The sequence below is a fragment of the Oncorhynchus keta genome, unplaced genomic scaffold (assembly GCF_023373465.1).
Source record: "Oncorhynchus keta strain PuntledgeMale-10-30-2019 unplaced genomic scaffold, Oket_V2 Un_contig_1587_pilon_pilon, whole genome shotgun sequence".
Taxonomy (NCBI): Eukaryota; Metazoa; Chordata; class Actinopteri; order Salmoniformes; family Salmonidae; genus Oncorhynchus; species Oncorhynchus keta.
In genome coordinates, this window is record NW_026279572.1 from 155001 (window position 1) to 174306 (window position 19306).

General features: G+C 46.1%; 1 protein-coding gene across 1 annotated transcript in view; it reads left to right on the forward strand.

Annotated features, from left to right (window-relative positions):
* The window catches only part of LOC118364847 (protein naked cuticle homolog 1-like), a 43412-nt gene extending 24322 nt beyond the window's left edge, over positions 1–19090 (forward strand). Inside the window, exons 4-10 of the mRNA XM_052502564.1 lie at positions 2928–2985; positions 7661–7767; positions 7933–8028; positions 9495–9642; positions 13518–13599; positions 13780–13940; positions 14964–19090. Coding sequence (XP_052358524.1) covers positions 2928–2985; positions 7661–7767; positions 7933–8028; positions 9495–9642; positions 13518–13599; positions 13780–13940; positions 14964–15502 — 1191 coding nt within the window. The 3' untranslated portion in view covers positions 15503–19090. The remainder of the gene's footprint in view (positions 1–2927; positions 2986–7660; positions 7768–7932; positions 8029–9494; positions 9643–13517; positions 13600–13779; positions 13941–14963) is intronic.
* Positions 19091–19306: the final 216 nt, after the last annotated feature.

Genomic DNA, 19306 nt, shown 5'->3' on the forward strand with positions numbered 1-19306 from the left:
CACAGAGAGAGAGGGGGAGACACAGAGAGCGATACAGAGAGGGGGGAGAGATCTACACAGAGAGTGATACAGAGAGGGGGGAGAGATCTGCACAGAGAGGGCAGAGACACAGAGAGCAATACAGAGAGGGGGAGAGATCTACACAGAGAGTGATACAGAGAGGGGGGAGAGATCTACACAGAGAGAGAGAGGGCAGAGACACAGAGTGATACCGAGAGGGGGGAGAGATCTGCACAGAGAGAGGGGGAGACACAGAGAGCGATACAGAGGGGAGAGAGATCTACAGAGAGAGAGGGGGAGACACAGAGAGCGATACAGAGAGGGGGGAGAGATCTACAGAGAGAGAGGGAGACACAGAGAGAGGAGGAGACACTGAGCGATACAGAGAGGGGGGAGAGATCTACACAGAGAGAGGAGGAGACACTGAGAGCGATACAGAGAGGGGGGAGAGATCTACACAGAGAGAGGAGGAGACACTGAGAGCGATACAGAGAGGGGGGAGAGATCTACACAGAGAGAGGAGGAGACACTGAGAGCGATACAGAGAGGGGGGAGAGATCTACACAGAGAGAGGAGGAGACACTGAGAGCGATACAGAGAGGGGGAGAGATCTACACAGAGAGAGGAGGAGACACTGAGAGCGATACAGAGAGGGGGAGAGATCTACACAGAGAGAGGAGGAGACACTGAGAGCGATACAGAGAGGGGGAGAGATCTACACAGAGAGAGGAGGAGACACTGAGAGCGATACAGAGAGGGGGGAAGAGATCTACACAGAGAGAGGAGAAGACACTGAGAGCGATACAGAGAGGGGGAGAGATCTACACAGAGAGAGGAGGAGACACTGAGAGCGATACAGAGAGGGGGGAGAGATCTACACAGAGAGAGGAGGAGACACTGAGAGCGATACAGAGAGGGGAGAGATCTACACAGAGAGAGGAGACACTGAGAGCGATACAGAGAGGGGGGAGAGATCTACACAGAGAGAGGAGGAGACACTGAGAGCGATACAGAGAGGGGGGAGAGATCTACAGAGAGAGAGGAGGAGACTGAGAGCGATACAGAGAGGGGGGAGAGATCTACACAGAGAGAGGAGGAGACACTGAGAGCGATACAGAGAGGGGGGAGAGATCTACACAGAGAGAGGAGGAGACACTGAGAGCGATACAGAGAGGGGGAAGAGATCTACACAGAGAGAGGAGGAGACACTGAGAGCGATACAGAGAGGGGGAGAGATCTACACAGAGAGAGGAGGAGACACTGAGAGCGATACAGAGAGGGGGGAGAGATCTACACAGAGAGAGGAGGAGACACTGAGAGCGATACAGAGAGGGGGAGAGATCTACACAGAGAGAGGAGGAGACACTGAGAGCGATACAGAGAGGGGGGAGAGATCTACACAGAGAGAGGAGGAGACACTGAGAGCGATACAGAGAGGGGGGAGAGATCTACAGAGAGAGAGGAGGAGACTGAGAGCGATACAGAGAGGGGGGAGAGATCTACACAGAGAGAGGAGGAGACACTGAGAGCGATACAGAGAGGGGGGAGAGATCTACACAGAGAGAGGAGGAGACACTGAGAGCGATACAGAGAGGGGGAGAGATCTACAGAGAGAGAGGAGGAGACTGAGAGCGATACAGAGAGGGGGAGAGATCTACACAGAGAGAGGAGGAGACACTGAGAGCGATACAGAGAGGGGGGAGAGATCTACACAGAGAGAGGAGGAGACACTGAGAGCGATACAGAGAGGGGGAGAGATCTACACAGAGAGAGGAGGAGACACTGAGAGCGATACAGAGAGGGGGAGAGATCTACACAGAGAGAGGAGGAGACACTGAGAGCGATACAGAGAGGGGGAGAGATCTACAGAGAGAGAGGAGGAGACACTGAGAGCGATACAGAGAGGGGGGAGAGATCTACAGAGAGAGAGGAGGAGACTGAGAGCGATACAGAGAGGGGGGAGAGATCTACACAGAGAGAGGAGGAGACACTGAGAGCGATACAGAGAGGGGGGAGAGATCTACACAGAGAGAGGAGGAGACACTGAGAGCGATACAGAGAGGGGGAGAGATCTCAGGTGTTGTTTTAGTGGTTTTTAATTTGATTGCTGTGTTTATCATGTAGTTAGTGTATGTCTAGGTTTATATCTGTGTAGTCTTATGGTATGAGAGTGTTTTCAGTAGTATATGTGTCAATGCCAGAGAGAGAGCTTTTTCTGATGTGTGTGTGTGAAAGAGAACGCTCAGATCAGGGGTGTGTGTGTAATGGTTATTGGGCCAGATGACTGTAATGCCACAGAGACACCTGAGTTGGCATTTTCCATGGTGAAGCCCTGTGCTCACATATCACGCAGTCCCATTGGAATGCACTCACAGACACGGCTGCCAGGAGGGGCTCGGGTCGGGTGGACTGAAAAAAACAATCCCACCAGCGTATCGCTACCCCCAATGACGATAGACCCCGTCACGGAAATAACCTCACAGACAACCCACAATTCCCCACAGGAAGAGTGTGATTGTGACCAGTGATTTGAGGCCGTTCTTTGTACGTGTGCCAGTACTGTGTGTCAGTGACAGTCAGTCATACGCTCACTCTGTTTAGATTCTTCAATTACAGTACTGTCTTCTCTAACTTTATGGTTCTGCTCAGCTTCAACTCACAGTTGTCAAGCAAGCTCTAAATATATAGAGCTGAATAGTGTCATTTGGATTTAGCCATGTCAGTATGTGTTGGCGGCTCTAATGTAGATCTCCAGTGTCCATCTAGAATAGTTTGTTTATATGATGACTACTCTTCCTCTTTACTGTATGTATGACAACAAACATGGAAATAAACTCTGTAGCTACATCTGGTGGAATATATATGTGTTGTGCTTGGTCCGTGACAAATACACTAAAATAAATGTGTCTCTGTTTCTCTTTCTCCAGGATGTGTTGGACAAGGCGTGTGCAGAGGGGATCAGTGATGAACATTACCGTTTAGAAGGTAGGACACCCCCCCCCCACACTAAGCTCCTCAAATGTGCTGATGAGGGGGATGTATGGAACCCCTCCCCCTCTCCCCCTTTACCTTCCTTCTCCTTTCCTCCCCCCTTTCTCTCACCTGGCCCTCCCCTCCCCCTCTGTGCTTTGCAATCCACCTCCATCTATTCTGTTTTCCCCCTGTGTGGTGTGATCCTTGATTAAGGAATCGGGGAGGAAAGACATCCCCCTTCATCTGAACTGAGCTGGAAAAGAGCACCAGAGCTCTGTTGAGCTACCTAACTGGCAGCAGGGGAGACTTGGATGGGACCAGCCCAGAGCTCTGTTGTGCTTCCTAACTGCCAGCAGGGGAGACTTGGATGGGACCAGCCCAGAGCTCTGTTGTGCTTCCTAACTGGCAGCAGGAGAGACTGGGATGGGACCAGCCCAGAGCTCTGTTGTGCTACCTAACTGGCAGCAGGGGAGACTTGGATGGGACCAGCCCAGAGCTCTGTTGTGCTACCTAACTGGCAGCAGGGGAGACTTGGATGGGACCAGCCCAGAGCTCTGTTGTGCTTCCTAACTGCCAGCAGGGGAGACTTGGATGGGACCAGCCCAGAGCTCTGTTGTGCTTCCTAACTGGCAGCAGGGGAGACTGGGATGGGACCAGCCCAGAGCTCTATTGTGCTTCCTAACTGGCAGCAGGGGAGACTGAGCTCTGTTGTGCTACCTAACTGGCAGCAGGGGAGACTGGGATGGGACCAGCCCAGAGCTCTATTGTGCTTCCTAACTGGCAGCAGGGGAGACTGAGCTCTGTTGTGCTACCTAACTGGCAGCAGGGGAGACTGGGATGGGACCAGCCCAGAGCTCTGTTGTGCTACCTAACTGGCAAGCAGGGGAGAGTGGGATGGGACCAGCCCAGAGCTCTGTTGTGCTACCTAACTGGCAGCAGGGGAGACTGGGATGGGACCAGCCCAGAGCTCTGTTGTGCTACCTAACTGGCAGCAAGGGAGACTGGGATGGGACCAGCCCAGATATGTGGGTCAGGGTGTCTCGGCTGGCTAGATTTGTCGTTGAGTTTATTTTAAGGTGTGGGCCAGGTATGCTTTGGTCCTCATAACGTTGCAATCCCGAGCTGACAAGGTAAAAATCTTATCGTTCTGCCCCTGACAAAGGCAGTTAACCCACTGTTCCTAGGCTGTCATTGGAAATAAGAATTTTTTCTTAACTGACTTGACTAGTTAAATAAAGGTAAAATAAAAATCACCACACAAGTACCTTCAGACCTGGTGAAAAGTGATATAAATAAACCTATTATAGAACATGTAATTATGGTGCCGTTAGATGACCATTCACACCACACCTTGTTCATGTCAAAATCCCTCCCTGTGTCTGCTTGTATCTTGCTTCCTTTCTCCTCCCCTCATTCTCAGAAGAGTAGACACCATGGTTTTCTTACAGACTCTGTAAGTACTATTTGTGGTACATTTCAGTCAGAACTTATGAGAGACAAGTAGGTCTTGATTACCGTTTGGTGCAATTCTTCTTCAGACCTGGGGGTTCACTAACAGATTTCTTAAATCACATTTAAACTTCAATGAAAGCCCTTATGGAGCATTCCGGCTTTTTGATTCTTTATAACCATGGAAAGAAAGTGGTTTGTTGAAGGGGAAAGGGACAGACATAGAGAGCCAGAGAGAGGTTACAGATGATCGTTAGGCCAAAGCACATATAAAAGCTTGTCTTTCCTCAGGATTAAAAAATAGCTTGCTGGCAAAATTGCAAAGCAGGATGAAGCATAAGGGATCCAAGATGGTATTGTGTTTTGACTCTTTGGATCTTGCAGATACGTGCCTTTTCAAATGTAGTTTTCACAAGGCCATTAAGTGAGGCTTAGAAGTCCCAATCAGCTGTATAAACCTATATCTTTGTGTCAGGTCACACTTGCTTGACTCTCAGACCAACCACACAGAGTTGAAAGCTGAGAGTGTGTGACAGCGGTCGTGTGTGACAGCGTGTGTGTGTGTGATGTCAGGGCTGTTGGATCAGGCATGATGGCATAGTGAGAGTCCCTCCTCCCCCTCCCTTCAGATCACCAGCATTTATTTCCCCTCTAAAGAGCAGGCTGACTGTATTTCAGTGATGGGGGTCAGTCTGAGAGGGAGCTAGCAGATTATGTCGACATAGGGAATAGGGTGCCCTCTGGGACATAGCCTATTCCTCTGGGTCTTTTCATTAGCCTGGCGATAAGCATCACCATCTCCACATTGGGCTTGTTATGCAACAGATCCCCCCCCCCCGCACGGCACAATGGTACCTTTGAGCATCTGTGATGATCAAAGGACAGGGTTATTTTTTTTTCCTCCTCCAAAAAGTTTTTGCTCCCCAGGACGCTGCCTTTCATTGTGCCTGCAGCCGAGGGGACAGGAGACTGGACAGACATGTTCCTCTCTCTTTGATCTGCTTGGATATGGAGGATAGAGAACGAGGCTGTTGTGTCTGTCTGTCTGCTCCTTTGGCGACCACAACAAACGCTGTTTCAGATTTGACTTGGCTTAATTAATTAGTGATTCTGTTTTACAGCCGTCTGGTCTGATCCTCGGCCAAAAGGTTTGAGAATGGAACTTCAAAGTGCAACAGGGGGGAGGGGGTTGGGGGGTGTGTGTGTGTGTGTGTAGTAACCCAGCCATCTCCTGATTGGTTGGGCACGAGCAAAACCAAATGGCCACCAACTGCGTCCCAATGAAATGTCACCCTATTCCGTAAATAGTGCACTACTTGGACCCATGGAGTGACTCTGTGTATTCATGGCCTCTGCCCTTGGCCTATCAGTCTCTTTTTCATTTGTAGTACCCAGGTCTGAAACATCTCAGAGGTTTTAGTTGGATTTGGATGTGATGAGAGGATATGAAAGGACTGTGACATGTTACAGTAGGAGATGTTGGTGGGCTGACATGCACTATACAGGTTTGATACTGTAGTTGGGGCCTACTGTTGATGAGGATGTGTGTAGCGGTGGAATAGGATGTGTGTGTGACAGACGAGGTGAGGCCTCCCTATGGACGCTGTCTGTCTGGGCTATATGTCTGGAAGCTATAATACTCAGTGAAACATCCAGCATTATGAGCTCAGCTACAGTGGGCACAGAGACCAAGGCAGGGCTCCCACAGGGTTCTTTGATGTTCAGATCAGATGATGTTCCCACTTTAGAATGTAATATCTTAAGCCACATTATACAGTAGCATCATGTCCTGTTGTTGGCATGTAGGGCATGTTATGTCTGTTCAGTTCCATGTTCTATTCCTCCACCTCCTCTCCCATTCCTGGGGCTATGTTAGCACTTTCCCATGGCAATGATGTGCATCCAAGCCCCGGAGTATTTTGTGTCTGTGCCTTATGCTTATTTATACACTGGATTCTTGATGTAGCTTACTGTAATATATATACTGCTGTACATATCTACTGCTGTACATATCTACTGTTGTACATATCTACTGCTGTACATATCTACTGTTGTACATATCTACTGTTGTACATATCTACTGCTGTACATATCTACTGTTGTACATATCTACTGCTGTACATATCTACTGCTGTACATATCTACTGTTGTACATATCTACTGCTGTACATATCTACTGTTGTACATATCTACTGCTGTACATATCTACTGTTGTACATATCTACTGTTGTACATATCTACTGTTGTACATATCTACTGTTGTACATATCTACTGTTGTACATATCTACTGTTGTACATATCTACTGCTGTACATATCTACTGTTGTACATATCTACTGCTGTACATATCTACTGTTGTACATATCTACTGTTGTACATATCTACTGCTGTACATATCTACTGTTGTACATATCTACTGTTGTACATATCTACTGTTGTACATATCTACTGCTGTACATATCTACTGTTGTACATATCTACTGTTGTACATATCTACTGTTGTACATATCTACTGCTGTACATATCTACTGTTGTACATATCTACTGCTGTACATATCTACTGTTGTACATATCTACTGTTGTACATATCTACTGCTGTACATATCTACTGTTGTACATATCTACTGTTGTACATATCTACTGCTGTACATATCTACTGTTGTACATATCTACTGCTGTACATATCTACTGTTGTACATATCTACTGTTGTACATATCTACTGTTGTACATATCTACTGTTGTACATATCTACTGTTGTACATATCTACTGTTGTACATATCTACTGTTGTACATATCTACTGTTGTACATATCTACTGCTGTACATATCTACTGCTGTACATATCTACTGTTGTACATATCTACTGTTGTACATATCTACTGTTGTACATATCTACTGTTGTACATATCTACTGCTGTACATATCTACTGTTGTACATATCTACTGCTGTACATATCTACTGTTGTACATATCTACTGTTGTACATATCTACTGCTGTACATATCATTCTTAGTTGATCTTGTGTACATTCTCCCGGTGTACATACCTATAGTTTGCAGTTGATTACTGCTACAGTGCTATTTGGGTTGTTAATCAGATTCGCCGTTAATGATTTGTCTTTTTTGTCTTTTCATTTTACTGCATCGTTAGGAGCTAGTAGCATTAGCATTTCGCTGCACCTGCTACAACATCAGTAAACTTGTATTTGATCATTTGGTTGCGTGTCTGTTCTTACAGTGGCTCTGCCCCCGGAGAAGACGGTGGACAGTTGCTGTGTGGAGGAGAAGATGCAGGGGAGAGCAAACCAGGCGCCCACAGGCACACAGAAACAGCTCCAGTTTGAAGTGAGTGTGAAGTTGAACTGTGAACCACCAACATGGACCATTTATTAGTGCTTCTGGGAAAAACCAGAGCGTCAATATAATACCCTTTCAGGGATGGAAGGAGGCACACATGCACACACAGTCGTGAATGTATTGATACTTATATTGCAATGCGATTCGTTTCAGGAGCTTGAGTGTGCCGTCTCTGTAGAGGAAGACAACAGACAGGAGTGGACATTCACGCTGTATGATTTTGACAACAATGGCAAGGTCACCAGAGAGGTGAGGGTTCAAACACATTTTATATTCAAACAGACTCTAACACATAACAGGGCACTTTACTTTACCCGCCATGATCTTTTCCTCTTTCAAACTAACACACACACACACACACACACACATACACAGACTAAGGGAGACACAACCAGATGAAGTTACATTCATCCATTTCAATAATACAGCCACTAGGAACCAAAGAGACTTTTTCCTTCCCTGCGATAGATACCTAGTGGCTGGCTGCTGCCTTGTAAAGATCTGAGCAGTGCAGTCAGAGAGGCCTGTATTTTTGGAGAGCTGAGTTGAAACGGTGTGAAGAGACTGAAGCCGTCCTCTGTGTGGTGGGATGGTTGGATCTCCAGTTTCTCTGGCATCGCCCATGGCCCCGCGGCACATGAGACGGCAGGCGGCAGCTCACACAAAAAGAAGAAGAAGGAAATAGCTTTCTTCTCCAGCTCCCTTTCTTTATTTCTTCAGACATATGAAAAAATGGAAAACTAAAAATGACATAGGATGCTTTTTTTTTTTAATGTCTTAGCGTTTGAAACGGTATCTGGAGCCAGTCCCCAAAGAGCTCATAATAGGCCTTTATGTTGCATTGAGAGAGAGGCAAGGCAATAGGAATGCAGGCATTTGGACGTTTTAGAGGAGCGAGAGCAGAAGCTAGGCTAACAGGCCCAAAAAGGTCCCTAGTGGTTTTGTAAGCCCCTTTTCTCAGCAGTGACAGTCCAGGGAACATTAGTAGAAATGCAGTAATTACCTTCAGAGGGAAAATGCTAACAAGACTTGAAATATGTATAATTAAACATACTATGCTATTGATCCATCTGTGGATGTTCATGTTGCTCTCTTCCCAAACAGGCAAGAGAGAAAGACTTACGCGAGTGCAGATTTCAGATGTCTGCTCTGTGCTCACTGACTTTGTGTGTGGATGTTATTCGGCCTTTCTGTCTCTCCTACAGGATTTTCCCTCTTATTTTCTTTCTTTCTTATTCTGTCTATGTCTGACTCTTAGCCCTGGGGCAAAGGTCTGTGCTATGGCCTTCAGCTACTCAACTCTTTCAAAGAGTGAGAAAGAGAGAGATACTGAGAGGCAGATAATACTTTTAAAAGCTCTTAATTGAACCACTGCCAAAGTTACACTAACCACCATTAAAATCCTATAGAGAGAAAGGGTTATGAAGGCTCTATCTATTAAGAGCAGAGCTGCTATAGAGTGGGTTGTGCATCAGTTCATCTTTTAGCACTTCTTCTCCCACCTCCCAGACATATCTTGTCATGCATTTATCCCATCTTTGTACTCCCGCTTTGTTCTCCCTGCCTGATCACTTTACAGGTGGAACACTGAAATAAAACAACTGACAACTCTGCGTGTTCTTCTCTTCATCTCTCCTGTTTTCCTGTAACATGTTAGACAGACTACAGTAACTGAGTTGTCGGCTGTGCACTAACTCAGACACCCCCCCCCTCAGGACATCACCAGCCTGCTCCACACCATCTATGAGGTGGTGGACACGTCAGTCAACCATTCCCCCAGCAGCAGCAAGACACTGCGGGTCAAGCTCTCCGTGGCCCCCGACTCCAGCCAGCGCTGGCAGAGCTGCACACAGGGCACCGCAGGTAACCACCAGGCTGGGGGAGGATCACAGGGCTGGGAGGGAGGGAGGGAGGATGGGGCAGATGGGGGACCAGAAGGGGGAGATGGAGGGGGAGGCGAGAGAGCGGTGTTCTTTGAGCTCCCCTACTTGACTGTTCTGCTGTCAGCACATCCAGAGTCTTGTTTATTGTCATGCGGAAAGGCACCTGCTTCAGGCATGTCAGACTCCTCTCTCTCTCTCTCTCTCTCTCTCTCTCTCTCTCTCTGCCTCTCTCCCCATCTCTCCGGCACAATGGGGTTCATTTTTAATGATGGGAGTAGTGACAGAGCTGAGAACCCCCCAGTGCCTTCAAATACTCTGAAAGAAACCTTAAGAGATGCACCAACTCCTTTTGATAACCACAACCATTTTATTTTTCTCCAAAGTGTTTCTTCTTCTCCCTCACCCCCCACTTCTCAGAGCTGTCGGTAAAATATAGCTACATTCAATGTAACTTTTCTAACTGACGACTTGGTAAACAAGTATTGAGAATAAATAAAAAATTGCTACAAAATATGATGCCCTGTTTGTTTACTTCCTGTTGTTGGGGCTATTTATAACGTCAAGTGATTCAAAAGAAGCAGGCTTTGAAAACGAACCATTAGCTGGCTGTCTTCATGCTAATTTCAAACCACAACATATCTTACTTCATTAATAAACTCTGGGTTATATATACAGTACCAGTCAAAAGTTTGGACACAACTACTCATTCCAGGGTTTTTCTTTCTTTCTTTTTCTTTCTTTCTTTTTACTATTTCTACATTGTAGAATAATAGTGAAGACATCAAAACTATGAAATAACATATGGAATCATGTAGTAACTAAAAAGTGTTAAACAAAAAAACATCAAGCGCTATGATGAAACTGGCTCTCATGAGGACCGCCACAGGAATGGAAGACGCAGAGGATAAGTTCATTTAGACTTACCAGCCTCAGAAAGAGTTCAAGTAACAGACACATCTCAACATCAACTGTTCAGAGGAGACTGCGTGAATCAGGTCATCTTGGTTGAATTGTTGCAAAGAAACCACTAATAAAGGACACCAATAAGAACAAGAGACTTTCTTGGGCAAAGAAAAAATAGCAATTGACATTAGACTGTTGGAAACCTGATGGTCTGATGAGTCCAAATTTGAGATTTTTGGTTCCAACCGCCATGTCTTTGTGAGATGCAGATTGAACAGATTATCTCTGCATGTGTGGTTCCCTCCGTGAAGCATGGAGGAAGATGTGTGGGGGTGCTATGTTGGTGACACTGTCTGTGATTTATTTTTAATTCAAGGCACACTTAACCAGCATGGCTACCATAGTATTCTGCAGCATTACACCATCCCATCTGGTTTGCGCTTAGTGGGACTATCATTTGTTTTTTAACAGGACAATGACCCAACACACCTCCAGGCTGTGTAAGGGCTATTTCAAATCAAATCAAATTGTATTTGTCACGTACACATGGTTAGCAGATGTTAGTGCGAGTGTAGCGAAATGCTTGTGCTTCTAGTTCCGACAATGCAGTAATAACCAACAAGTAATCTAACTAACAATTCCAAAACTACTGTCTTATACACAGTGTAAGGGGATAAGGAATATGTACATAAAGATATATGAATGAGTGATGGTACAGAGCGGCATAGGCAAGATACAGTAGATGGTATTGAGTGCAGTATATACATATGAGATGAGTATGTAAACAAAGTGGCATAGTTAAAGTGGCTAGTGATACATGTATTACATAAGGATGCAGTAGATGATATAGAGTACAGTATATACGTATACATATGAGATGAATAATGTAGGGTATGTAAACATTATATTAGGTAGCATTGTTTAAAGTGGCTAGTGATATATTTTACATCATTTCCCATCAATTCCCATTATTAAAGTGGCTGGAGTTGAGTCAGTGTCAGTGTCAGTGTCAGTGTCAGTGTGTTGGCAGCAGCCACTCAATGTTAGTGGTGGCTGTTTAACAGTCTGATGGCCTTGAGATAGAAGCTGTTTTTCAGTCTCTCGGTCCCAGCTTGGATGCACCTGTACTGACCTCGCCTTCTGGATGATAGCGGGGTGAACAGGCAGTGGCTCGGGTGGTTGCTGTCCTTGATGATCTTTATGGCCTTCCTGTGACATCGGATGGTGTAGGTGTCCTGGAGGAGAGGTGGTGTAGGTGTCCTTGACCAAGAAGGAGAGTGATTGAGTGCTGCATCAGATGACCAATTTGTAAGTCGCTCTGGATAAGAGCGTCTGCTAAATGACTTAAATGTAAATGTAAATGACCTGGCCTCCACAATCACCTGACCTAATTGAGATGGTTTGGGATGAGTTGGACTGCAGAGTGAAGGAAAAGCAGCCAACAAGTGCTCAGCATATGTGGGAGCTCCGTCAAGACTGTTGGAAAAACATTCCAGGTGAAGCTGGTTGAAAGAATGCCAGGGATGTGCAAAGCTGTCATCAAAGCAAAGGGTTGCCACTTTGAAGAATCTCAAATATATTTAGATTTGTTTAACTTCTTGCGTCGAGCCAACCCGGATCCGGGATCATGACTACAGCCTCAAGCTATTACCATAACGCAACGTTAACTATTCATGAAAATCGCAAATGAAATTAAATCAATATGCTAGCTCTCAAGCTTAGCCTTTTGTTAACAACACTGTCATCTCAGATTTTCAAAAATATGCTTCTCAACCATAGCAAACTAGCATTTAGCATTTAGCGTTAGCATTTAGCATTAGCATTTAGCGTTAGCATTAGCAGGCAACATTTTCACAAAAACCAGCAAAAACATTCAATAAATCATTTACCTTTGAAGAACTTAGGATGTTTTCAATTAGGAGACTCTCAGTTAGATAGCAAATGTTCAGTTTTCCTGAAAGATTAGTTGTGCCGGAGAAATCGGTCCGTTTTCTGCGTCATGTTTGGCTACCAAAAAAACCCCGAAAATTCATTCATCCAAACGCCAAACTTTCTTCCACATTAACTCCATAATATCGACTGAAACATGGTAAACGTTGTTTAGAATCAATCCTCAGGGTGTTTTTCACATATCTCTTCAATATATATCATTCCTGGAAGTCTCCTCTCTGTCTCAATCACATGGATGAATGCGAGCAGCTTGGAGATTACGCAACAATTTCAACAAAGGACACCGGGCGGACCCCTGGTAAATGTAGTCTCTTATGGCCAATCTTCCAATGATATGCCTACAAATACGTCACAATGCTGCAGACAACTTGGAGAAACGATAGAAAGGGCAGGCTAATTCGTGGCGCTTTCACAGCCATATAAGGAGACAATGAAAAACAGAGCGTCAAAAATCCTGCTCATTTCCTGTTTGAAGTTTCATCTTGGTTTCGCCTGTAGCATCAGTTCTGGGGCACTCACAGATAATATCTTTGCAGTTTTGGAAACGTCAGAGTGTTTTCTTTCCAAAGCTGCCAATTATATGCATAGTCGATCATCTTTTCGTGACAAAATATTGTGCTTAAAACGGGCACGCGTTTTTATCCAATAATGACATAGCGCCCCCATAGGTTGAAGAGGTTAACACTTTTTTTGGGTTACTATATGATTCCATATGTGTTATTTCATAGTTTTAAAATGTCTTCACTATTATTCTACAATGTAGAAAATAGTACAAATTAAGAGAAACCCTTGAATGAGTAGATGTGTCCAAACTTTTGACTGGTACTGTATATATTTTTTCTTTGTGTCTTATGAGACCTGGAGTAAATAAATGAAGCATTGTTGTTTTTTCTCTTTTATAGATCTTCAAAGTAAAAGGCAGTGAACAAAGGTTTCTTTCTTCTGAGAGAAATTGTGTGTGTGTGTGGCTGCTCTTTTTGATAATGTCCTGCTCTCTCACAGACATGCCCCACCCCAGAACGAAGACTGACAAGTGCATTGAAGACCTTAAAAGTGCAGAGAAGAAGTCTCGAGCCCTCCTCAGGTAACATATGTTCTACAGCCTGCATCACGGTTTTACAAGACAATAATGTACATCTGTACATCTTTGACACTAATAACAATCTTTATTTTGACACCGACATAATGTATGTTTTGCAATGCATCTAAGAGAGCTAAAAAACTGCTTCAAGCTGTTGTAAAGTCTCATCTCTCTCCCCTCCAGGCGCCATCACAGTGACCACCACACTATCCAGCACCAGGTTCTGATCCAGCAGGGTCAGAGTCAGAGCTGCCAGCGCCACTGTGTGGATGAGAACCTGGAGCGCAGGAACCACTACCTAGACCTGGCCGGCATCGAGAATTACACATCCCGCTTTGGAGCAGGTGAGCTGGCCCCGGTGGGCTGGTCCTGGGGGGTACAAAGCCAGAAGGATGGGGGGGGGCTAGGGCCAGGGGCGATGATGGAGAGATTGTAGACTAGAGGCACTGACTGATCACAGCACCGCGGTACTTTGAAGCTGTGTCCAGATAGAGGCCTTCATTACCCCAGCACCTGCTTGGAGGCAGGCAGGTAGGTCTGGCCAGTAAAACATAGAGGCCTTCATTACCCCAGCACCTGCTTGGAGGCAGGCAGGTAGGTAGGTCTGGCCAGTAAAACATAGAGGCCTTCATTACCCCAGCACCTGCTTGGAGGCAGGCAGGTAGGTCTGGCCAGTAAAACATAGAGGCCTTCATTACCCCAGGACCTGCTTGGAGGCAGGCAGGTAGGTCTGGCCAGTAAAACATAGAGGCCTTCATTACCCCAGCACCTGCTTGGAGGCAGGCAGGTTGGTCTGGCCAGTAAAACATAGAGGCCTTCATTACCCCAGCACCTGCTTGGAGGCAGGCAGGTAGGTCTGGCCAGTAAAACATAGAGGCCTTCATTACCCCAGCACCTGCTTGGAGGCAGGCAGGTAGGTCTGGCCAGTAAAACATAGAGGCCTTCATTACCCCAGCACCTGCTTGGAGGCAGGCAGGTAGGTCTGGCCAGTAAAACATAGAGGCCTTCATTACCCCAGCACCTGCTTGGCCAGTAAAACATCTGGAGCTACCAGGGCACAATGCGATGTCTTTAGGGGCCAAGCCTCATCATGAAGTGAATTCAATTATGTTTAATATGGGGCTGCTTTTGTTTAAATGTCTGTGTTGACAGGATTATTTTTTAGTGTGACCCTCCCCCTAGAAAAATACACTTTGTCCTGTGAAAAAAAAGAAAGCAGAAAAAAATGAAGAGGTATTACAAAAGTATTGGAACTGGTAATTTTAACGTTTATGAGTTACAAACCTCTGTCTTTCAGTGAAGTTATTGATGTATCAATTGAATCATTATGGGTTATTTATCCTGACTTATATTTCTCCCCTCTCCAGCCCCCACCACAGAGCCTGTGAAAGCAGAGCCACAGACCCGACCATCGAACCAGACCAGGTCTCGCTCTCATGAACCAGAGAATGGCCACACCTACTCCCACCACCGTCGCTCACAGGTGGCCATGGAGAGCAGCGCCGCCCCAGGCCCTGACACCCTTTGTCCCCCACGACCGAGTAAAGACTCAGGTAAACACGCCCTGCGCTCCCCCAAGACCCACAGCCGGACACACCCCACACAGACCACCACGGGCAGGGTGATGAGGAGCAGAGGGGCCCCACCTCCCCCGGCCCTACCCAGCCAGGCCCCCCCTCACCAGTCCTCAGCCCCCTACCGCAAGCACAAGCAGAGGGCCAAGGAGGACCAGCAGCAGTCCCGGGCCCTGGGGGCTCCAGTGGGGCCTGTGGTGGAGAAGGAGCAGGTGAGGGTCCTACCCAGTGTGCTCCTCTATGAAGGAGGGCTGGCCCAGATGGTTCAGAGGCATGAGCATCATCACCACCATGAACACCACCACCACTACCACCACTTCTACCAGTCCTGAGCCAGCCAGCTCCCTGCCCTGCTGCCCCTGGCCCCTGAGCACCTTCTCACAGTCCTTCTCACTTCTCACAGAGGAGTTGGACAGACAGGGAGAGGTGCAGGTTGAAGAGGGTTATTATGGGGCTGTCCAGGCATAAAGAGTCCCTGTGAGGCAGCGGGACAGTGTCTTGGTCTTCAGGTGTGCCAGGAACCAGGAGCAGGACACTGCAGAGGGATGTAACAGGGGAGCCTGAGAGGAACAGAAGGAGAAAAGAGACTTTGCTGTAGTCCTCCAGAGGACTCCTCTCATCCCTCTCTGTCTGTCTAGTTCTCTGAAACCCCCTACTCTGATGGACTAGGTGACTTTACGAAGCCATACTGGCACTGCCATCCTCACAGACCTCTACGTTTTGGGGAAGGGGATTCGGAGGTGAAGGGCTGGTTTGGATGGAAAGACTGATGTAAAAAGATCAAATATATGATGCTCAGTGTCCAGTGAGTTTGTGTTCGAGGGAGAGACTGCGTGTGTGTGTGTGTGTGTGTGTGTGTGTGTGTGTGTGTGTGTGTGTGTGCGAAAGAAAAAAATATACACACATTTGTGTGTCTGAATATACAGTGTGTGTGTGTGTGAGCATGTGTGCATTGGTTCATATGAATATTTGTGTGTGTGTGTATAGTGTCTGTGTGCATGTATTACCTGTCTGCTGTGACACCCCTGTCGCCACTGAAAACCACTTGAAAAGCACTTGTGGGTGCAGTTGCATTGGAGACACTTTGGGCTGTCAGAACAGAGGGCTGACAGGCATCGGCTGGATATGATGAAGACAAGATCATCCAGCTCCTGAATCTCACATGCAATACAGGACCCTCCCTGAGAGAACGATGTTGAAATGTTCAGTGAGAATAGAAGACTGTAATCAGCTGCTACCTCTAGTGTTATTAATGGTGTTATTATTATTGTTATTAATCAGATGTTATTTTTCAGTTACATTTTGTTGTATTTTTTTAAAGATGATACAATCTGCAGTAATGTAGTGTTGAAACACTCCTACATGTTTTACCTACATATTGTATGGACATATATTATCAACATTATAAGATTTATTTATAATGTGATGTTTGTATCAACAATCTACATTTATTTCTCACTCAACCCCATTTTCCCGATGTACCCTGTTGAATGCACACTATATATACAATTTAGACCATCAAAGATACAAATCTGACTCCCCCTAATGTCACCACCGAATATCACCACACCCAGTTCTTTCACACCAATGGTCAGTGTACACCTTCTCAATTACATCTCTGCCTTCTGAACAGTGTCTGTCTAATCGTTGTGGTTAGCAGTTCACAGTAAAGCTCTTTCTCATTAGCTGAATCATAAGTATGTAGTGGTTGACATTCCACAGCAGTCCCATTATCCTCCAGGTCTGATCATAACACATGACCCTAACCGCTGTCCCCTCATGAGGCATCCCCCTGTCCCCAGCTGTCAGCACCTGTTTCACCAGGCCGCCCTCACGCCATGTGTCCCCAGCACTCAGGCAACAAGGCTCTGTTTATGATGCTGGCTGGGTGGGCTGGGCCGGGGTGGAGGCTCTCAGCTGTCTGTCTCATTCCTCTGGTGCGAGGTGACACCAGGCCCAGCCCCTAGGCTCCACCAGGACCATAACTCACCCTGCTGAAGGCCTGCTGTTGGGACCGGCAGCTCAAACCATGCAAGACCTCTCAGATCCTCTCCCACCCTAGGTGAACCATCAGAGCCCTACACCACTGTTTACCACTGTCATTATGGTATGCCTGCATCAAGTCCAGGAGCTCCTGACTGAGTATCATCTGGTCAGGGTAAAGAGGACAATACTGTAATCAGCAATGTTCCCTCTATTTTTTTCGTTACTGAGCACATTTCAGGTCTGCTGAGCACAAACTTGAACGTTGTGAAAATTCTAAGCGTGTTTAATGTGAACACTGAGGCATCGTTATTCACATACCATTATTACAGGGAATCAGGCAAAATATGCTGCCCTCTGCCTATTGGCTACACTGCTCCTTTAAGACATATGTCTAGAAATGCACACGTTTTGTGCCCTTGTAGGAAGTAATCACTCCCCCATTACTGACTACAAATGATCTATAACTGGGCTAATAACTGACGCCCGCACTCTCGCACATCTTAGAGGGAACATTGGTTGTCAGTATGAGCTAATAGACCTCGCTACTGGCTATGCGTTGTGAGCAGGTGTGAAGAGTTCATGAATTCCCCTACAGGTGTGTTGAACCTCACACCAGGTGTGTAGACATCAAAGCCAACTTTCCACTCTGGGTCATGTCTAGGTTTAGAGCTTTTACTACAAGTTTCTGTTAGTGTGTGTTTTGGGTCAGTTGAGGGAATCTGGTGCATTCCAGTCTTGTCCTGAGCTCCAGTGCTTCCTTCTCTCACATAGCTGCAGACTGTCCATTAGCAGAGGCATCAGTCAAGCTGGCCTCACCACGGGACACAGTCACCCACCTCAGCCACCCGCAAGGGGAACACAGCTGCACCCCATTCCTCAGCCCCGCTCTGCGATCTGCTTGGCGCTGGCATCTGCCAGGCCTAGCATGGCAGCACCCCATCTGACAGGGCCCATCTCAACACTATAACTCATGTTGTAGTCTTCACACCACAGCTAAACTGTGTGTGTGTGTGTGTGTGTGTGTGTGTGTGTGTGTGTGTGTGTGTGTGTGTGTGAAGGTGTCTGCAGTGATCCCCTCAGACAGACACCGTGGGTAATAGGCAGGGATCTGCTTGGGTTCTCATCCTCAGTTAAACTCCCTCCCCCCAACACCACAGACACTAGACGAATGGTGCCATGTGCCTCTAGAGTACTGTGGTATTAGTGGGGCAGTGCTGGAACATATATCTCTATGGTGTGTCTGAAATGGAGCCCTATTCCCTATATAATGTACAACTTTTGAACAGGGCCCAGGGTCTGGTCAAAAGTAGTGCACTGTGCCTCTTTAAAGGGACACTCCAGCTTCACCGGCATCTAAAGTTCTGCTCCAGAATGCTCCACTGTATCTTCATCTGTAAATGTATTCAGTTTTGGTATTTACAGACGAGACTGAATTAAATGTTCTCATTGTATTCCATCACTAAGTTATGTTTTGTCAAATTAATGTATCTACGTGTTAAACTAATGTAAATAGTATATGGACTGCAGAAAGGTTATACCAGTATCGTGTAGAAGGAATAAACGTATTTATAATAATTGAATGATTGAGCGAATATACAGTATTTCTGCCAAGCTATCACACTTGCCTGCTATTTTGTCACTTCTCTACAGAGTCTGCTGTGCCAATCAGTGCTAGCAGGGAAGGATAGTTGTCTCTTTTTCTCTCACTTCCTTCACTTCTTCTTGGTGATTGTTGTAAATGAAACATGTCTAACACTTGCTGTTCAGTTCCTCAATAGCAGACCAGACCCTTTCTCTCTTTTCCCTAATGGCTTTTTCATGACTTTGTTTAGTTTATATAGACTGTTTTTGATTAATTGCTTTATTTATTTGATAACAGAACTGTGCCAAGGGAGAAACCCTTTCATTAAAGTATGAACCTGTTCCCTAGAATACGTCTGACTCTTTTGTGTGGCTTTGTGCTGTGCGTATACGTGTTGGATGAGGGAGGGAATGTGTGTGTGAGAGAGATCTAAACCACCACAGGTCTATCTGTGTGTCTTGGAATCTGTTTCTGCTGGACCTCTGTTCCTGTGGTGTTTTGTATGCATACATTTCCTCATTGTAGTGTTAGTGCATTTGGGTTTATTGCGGGTCGTTTTATCCGCTTT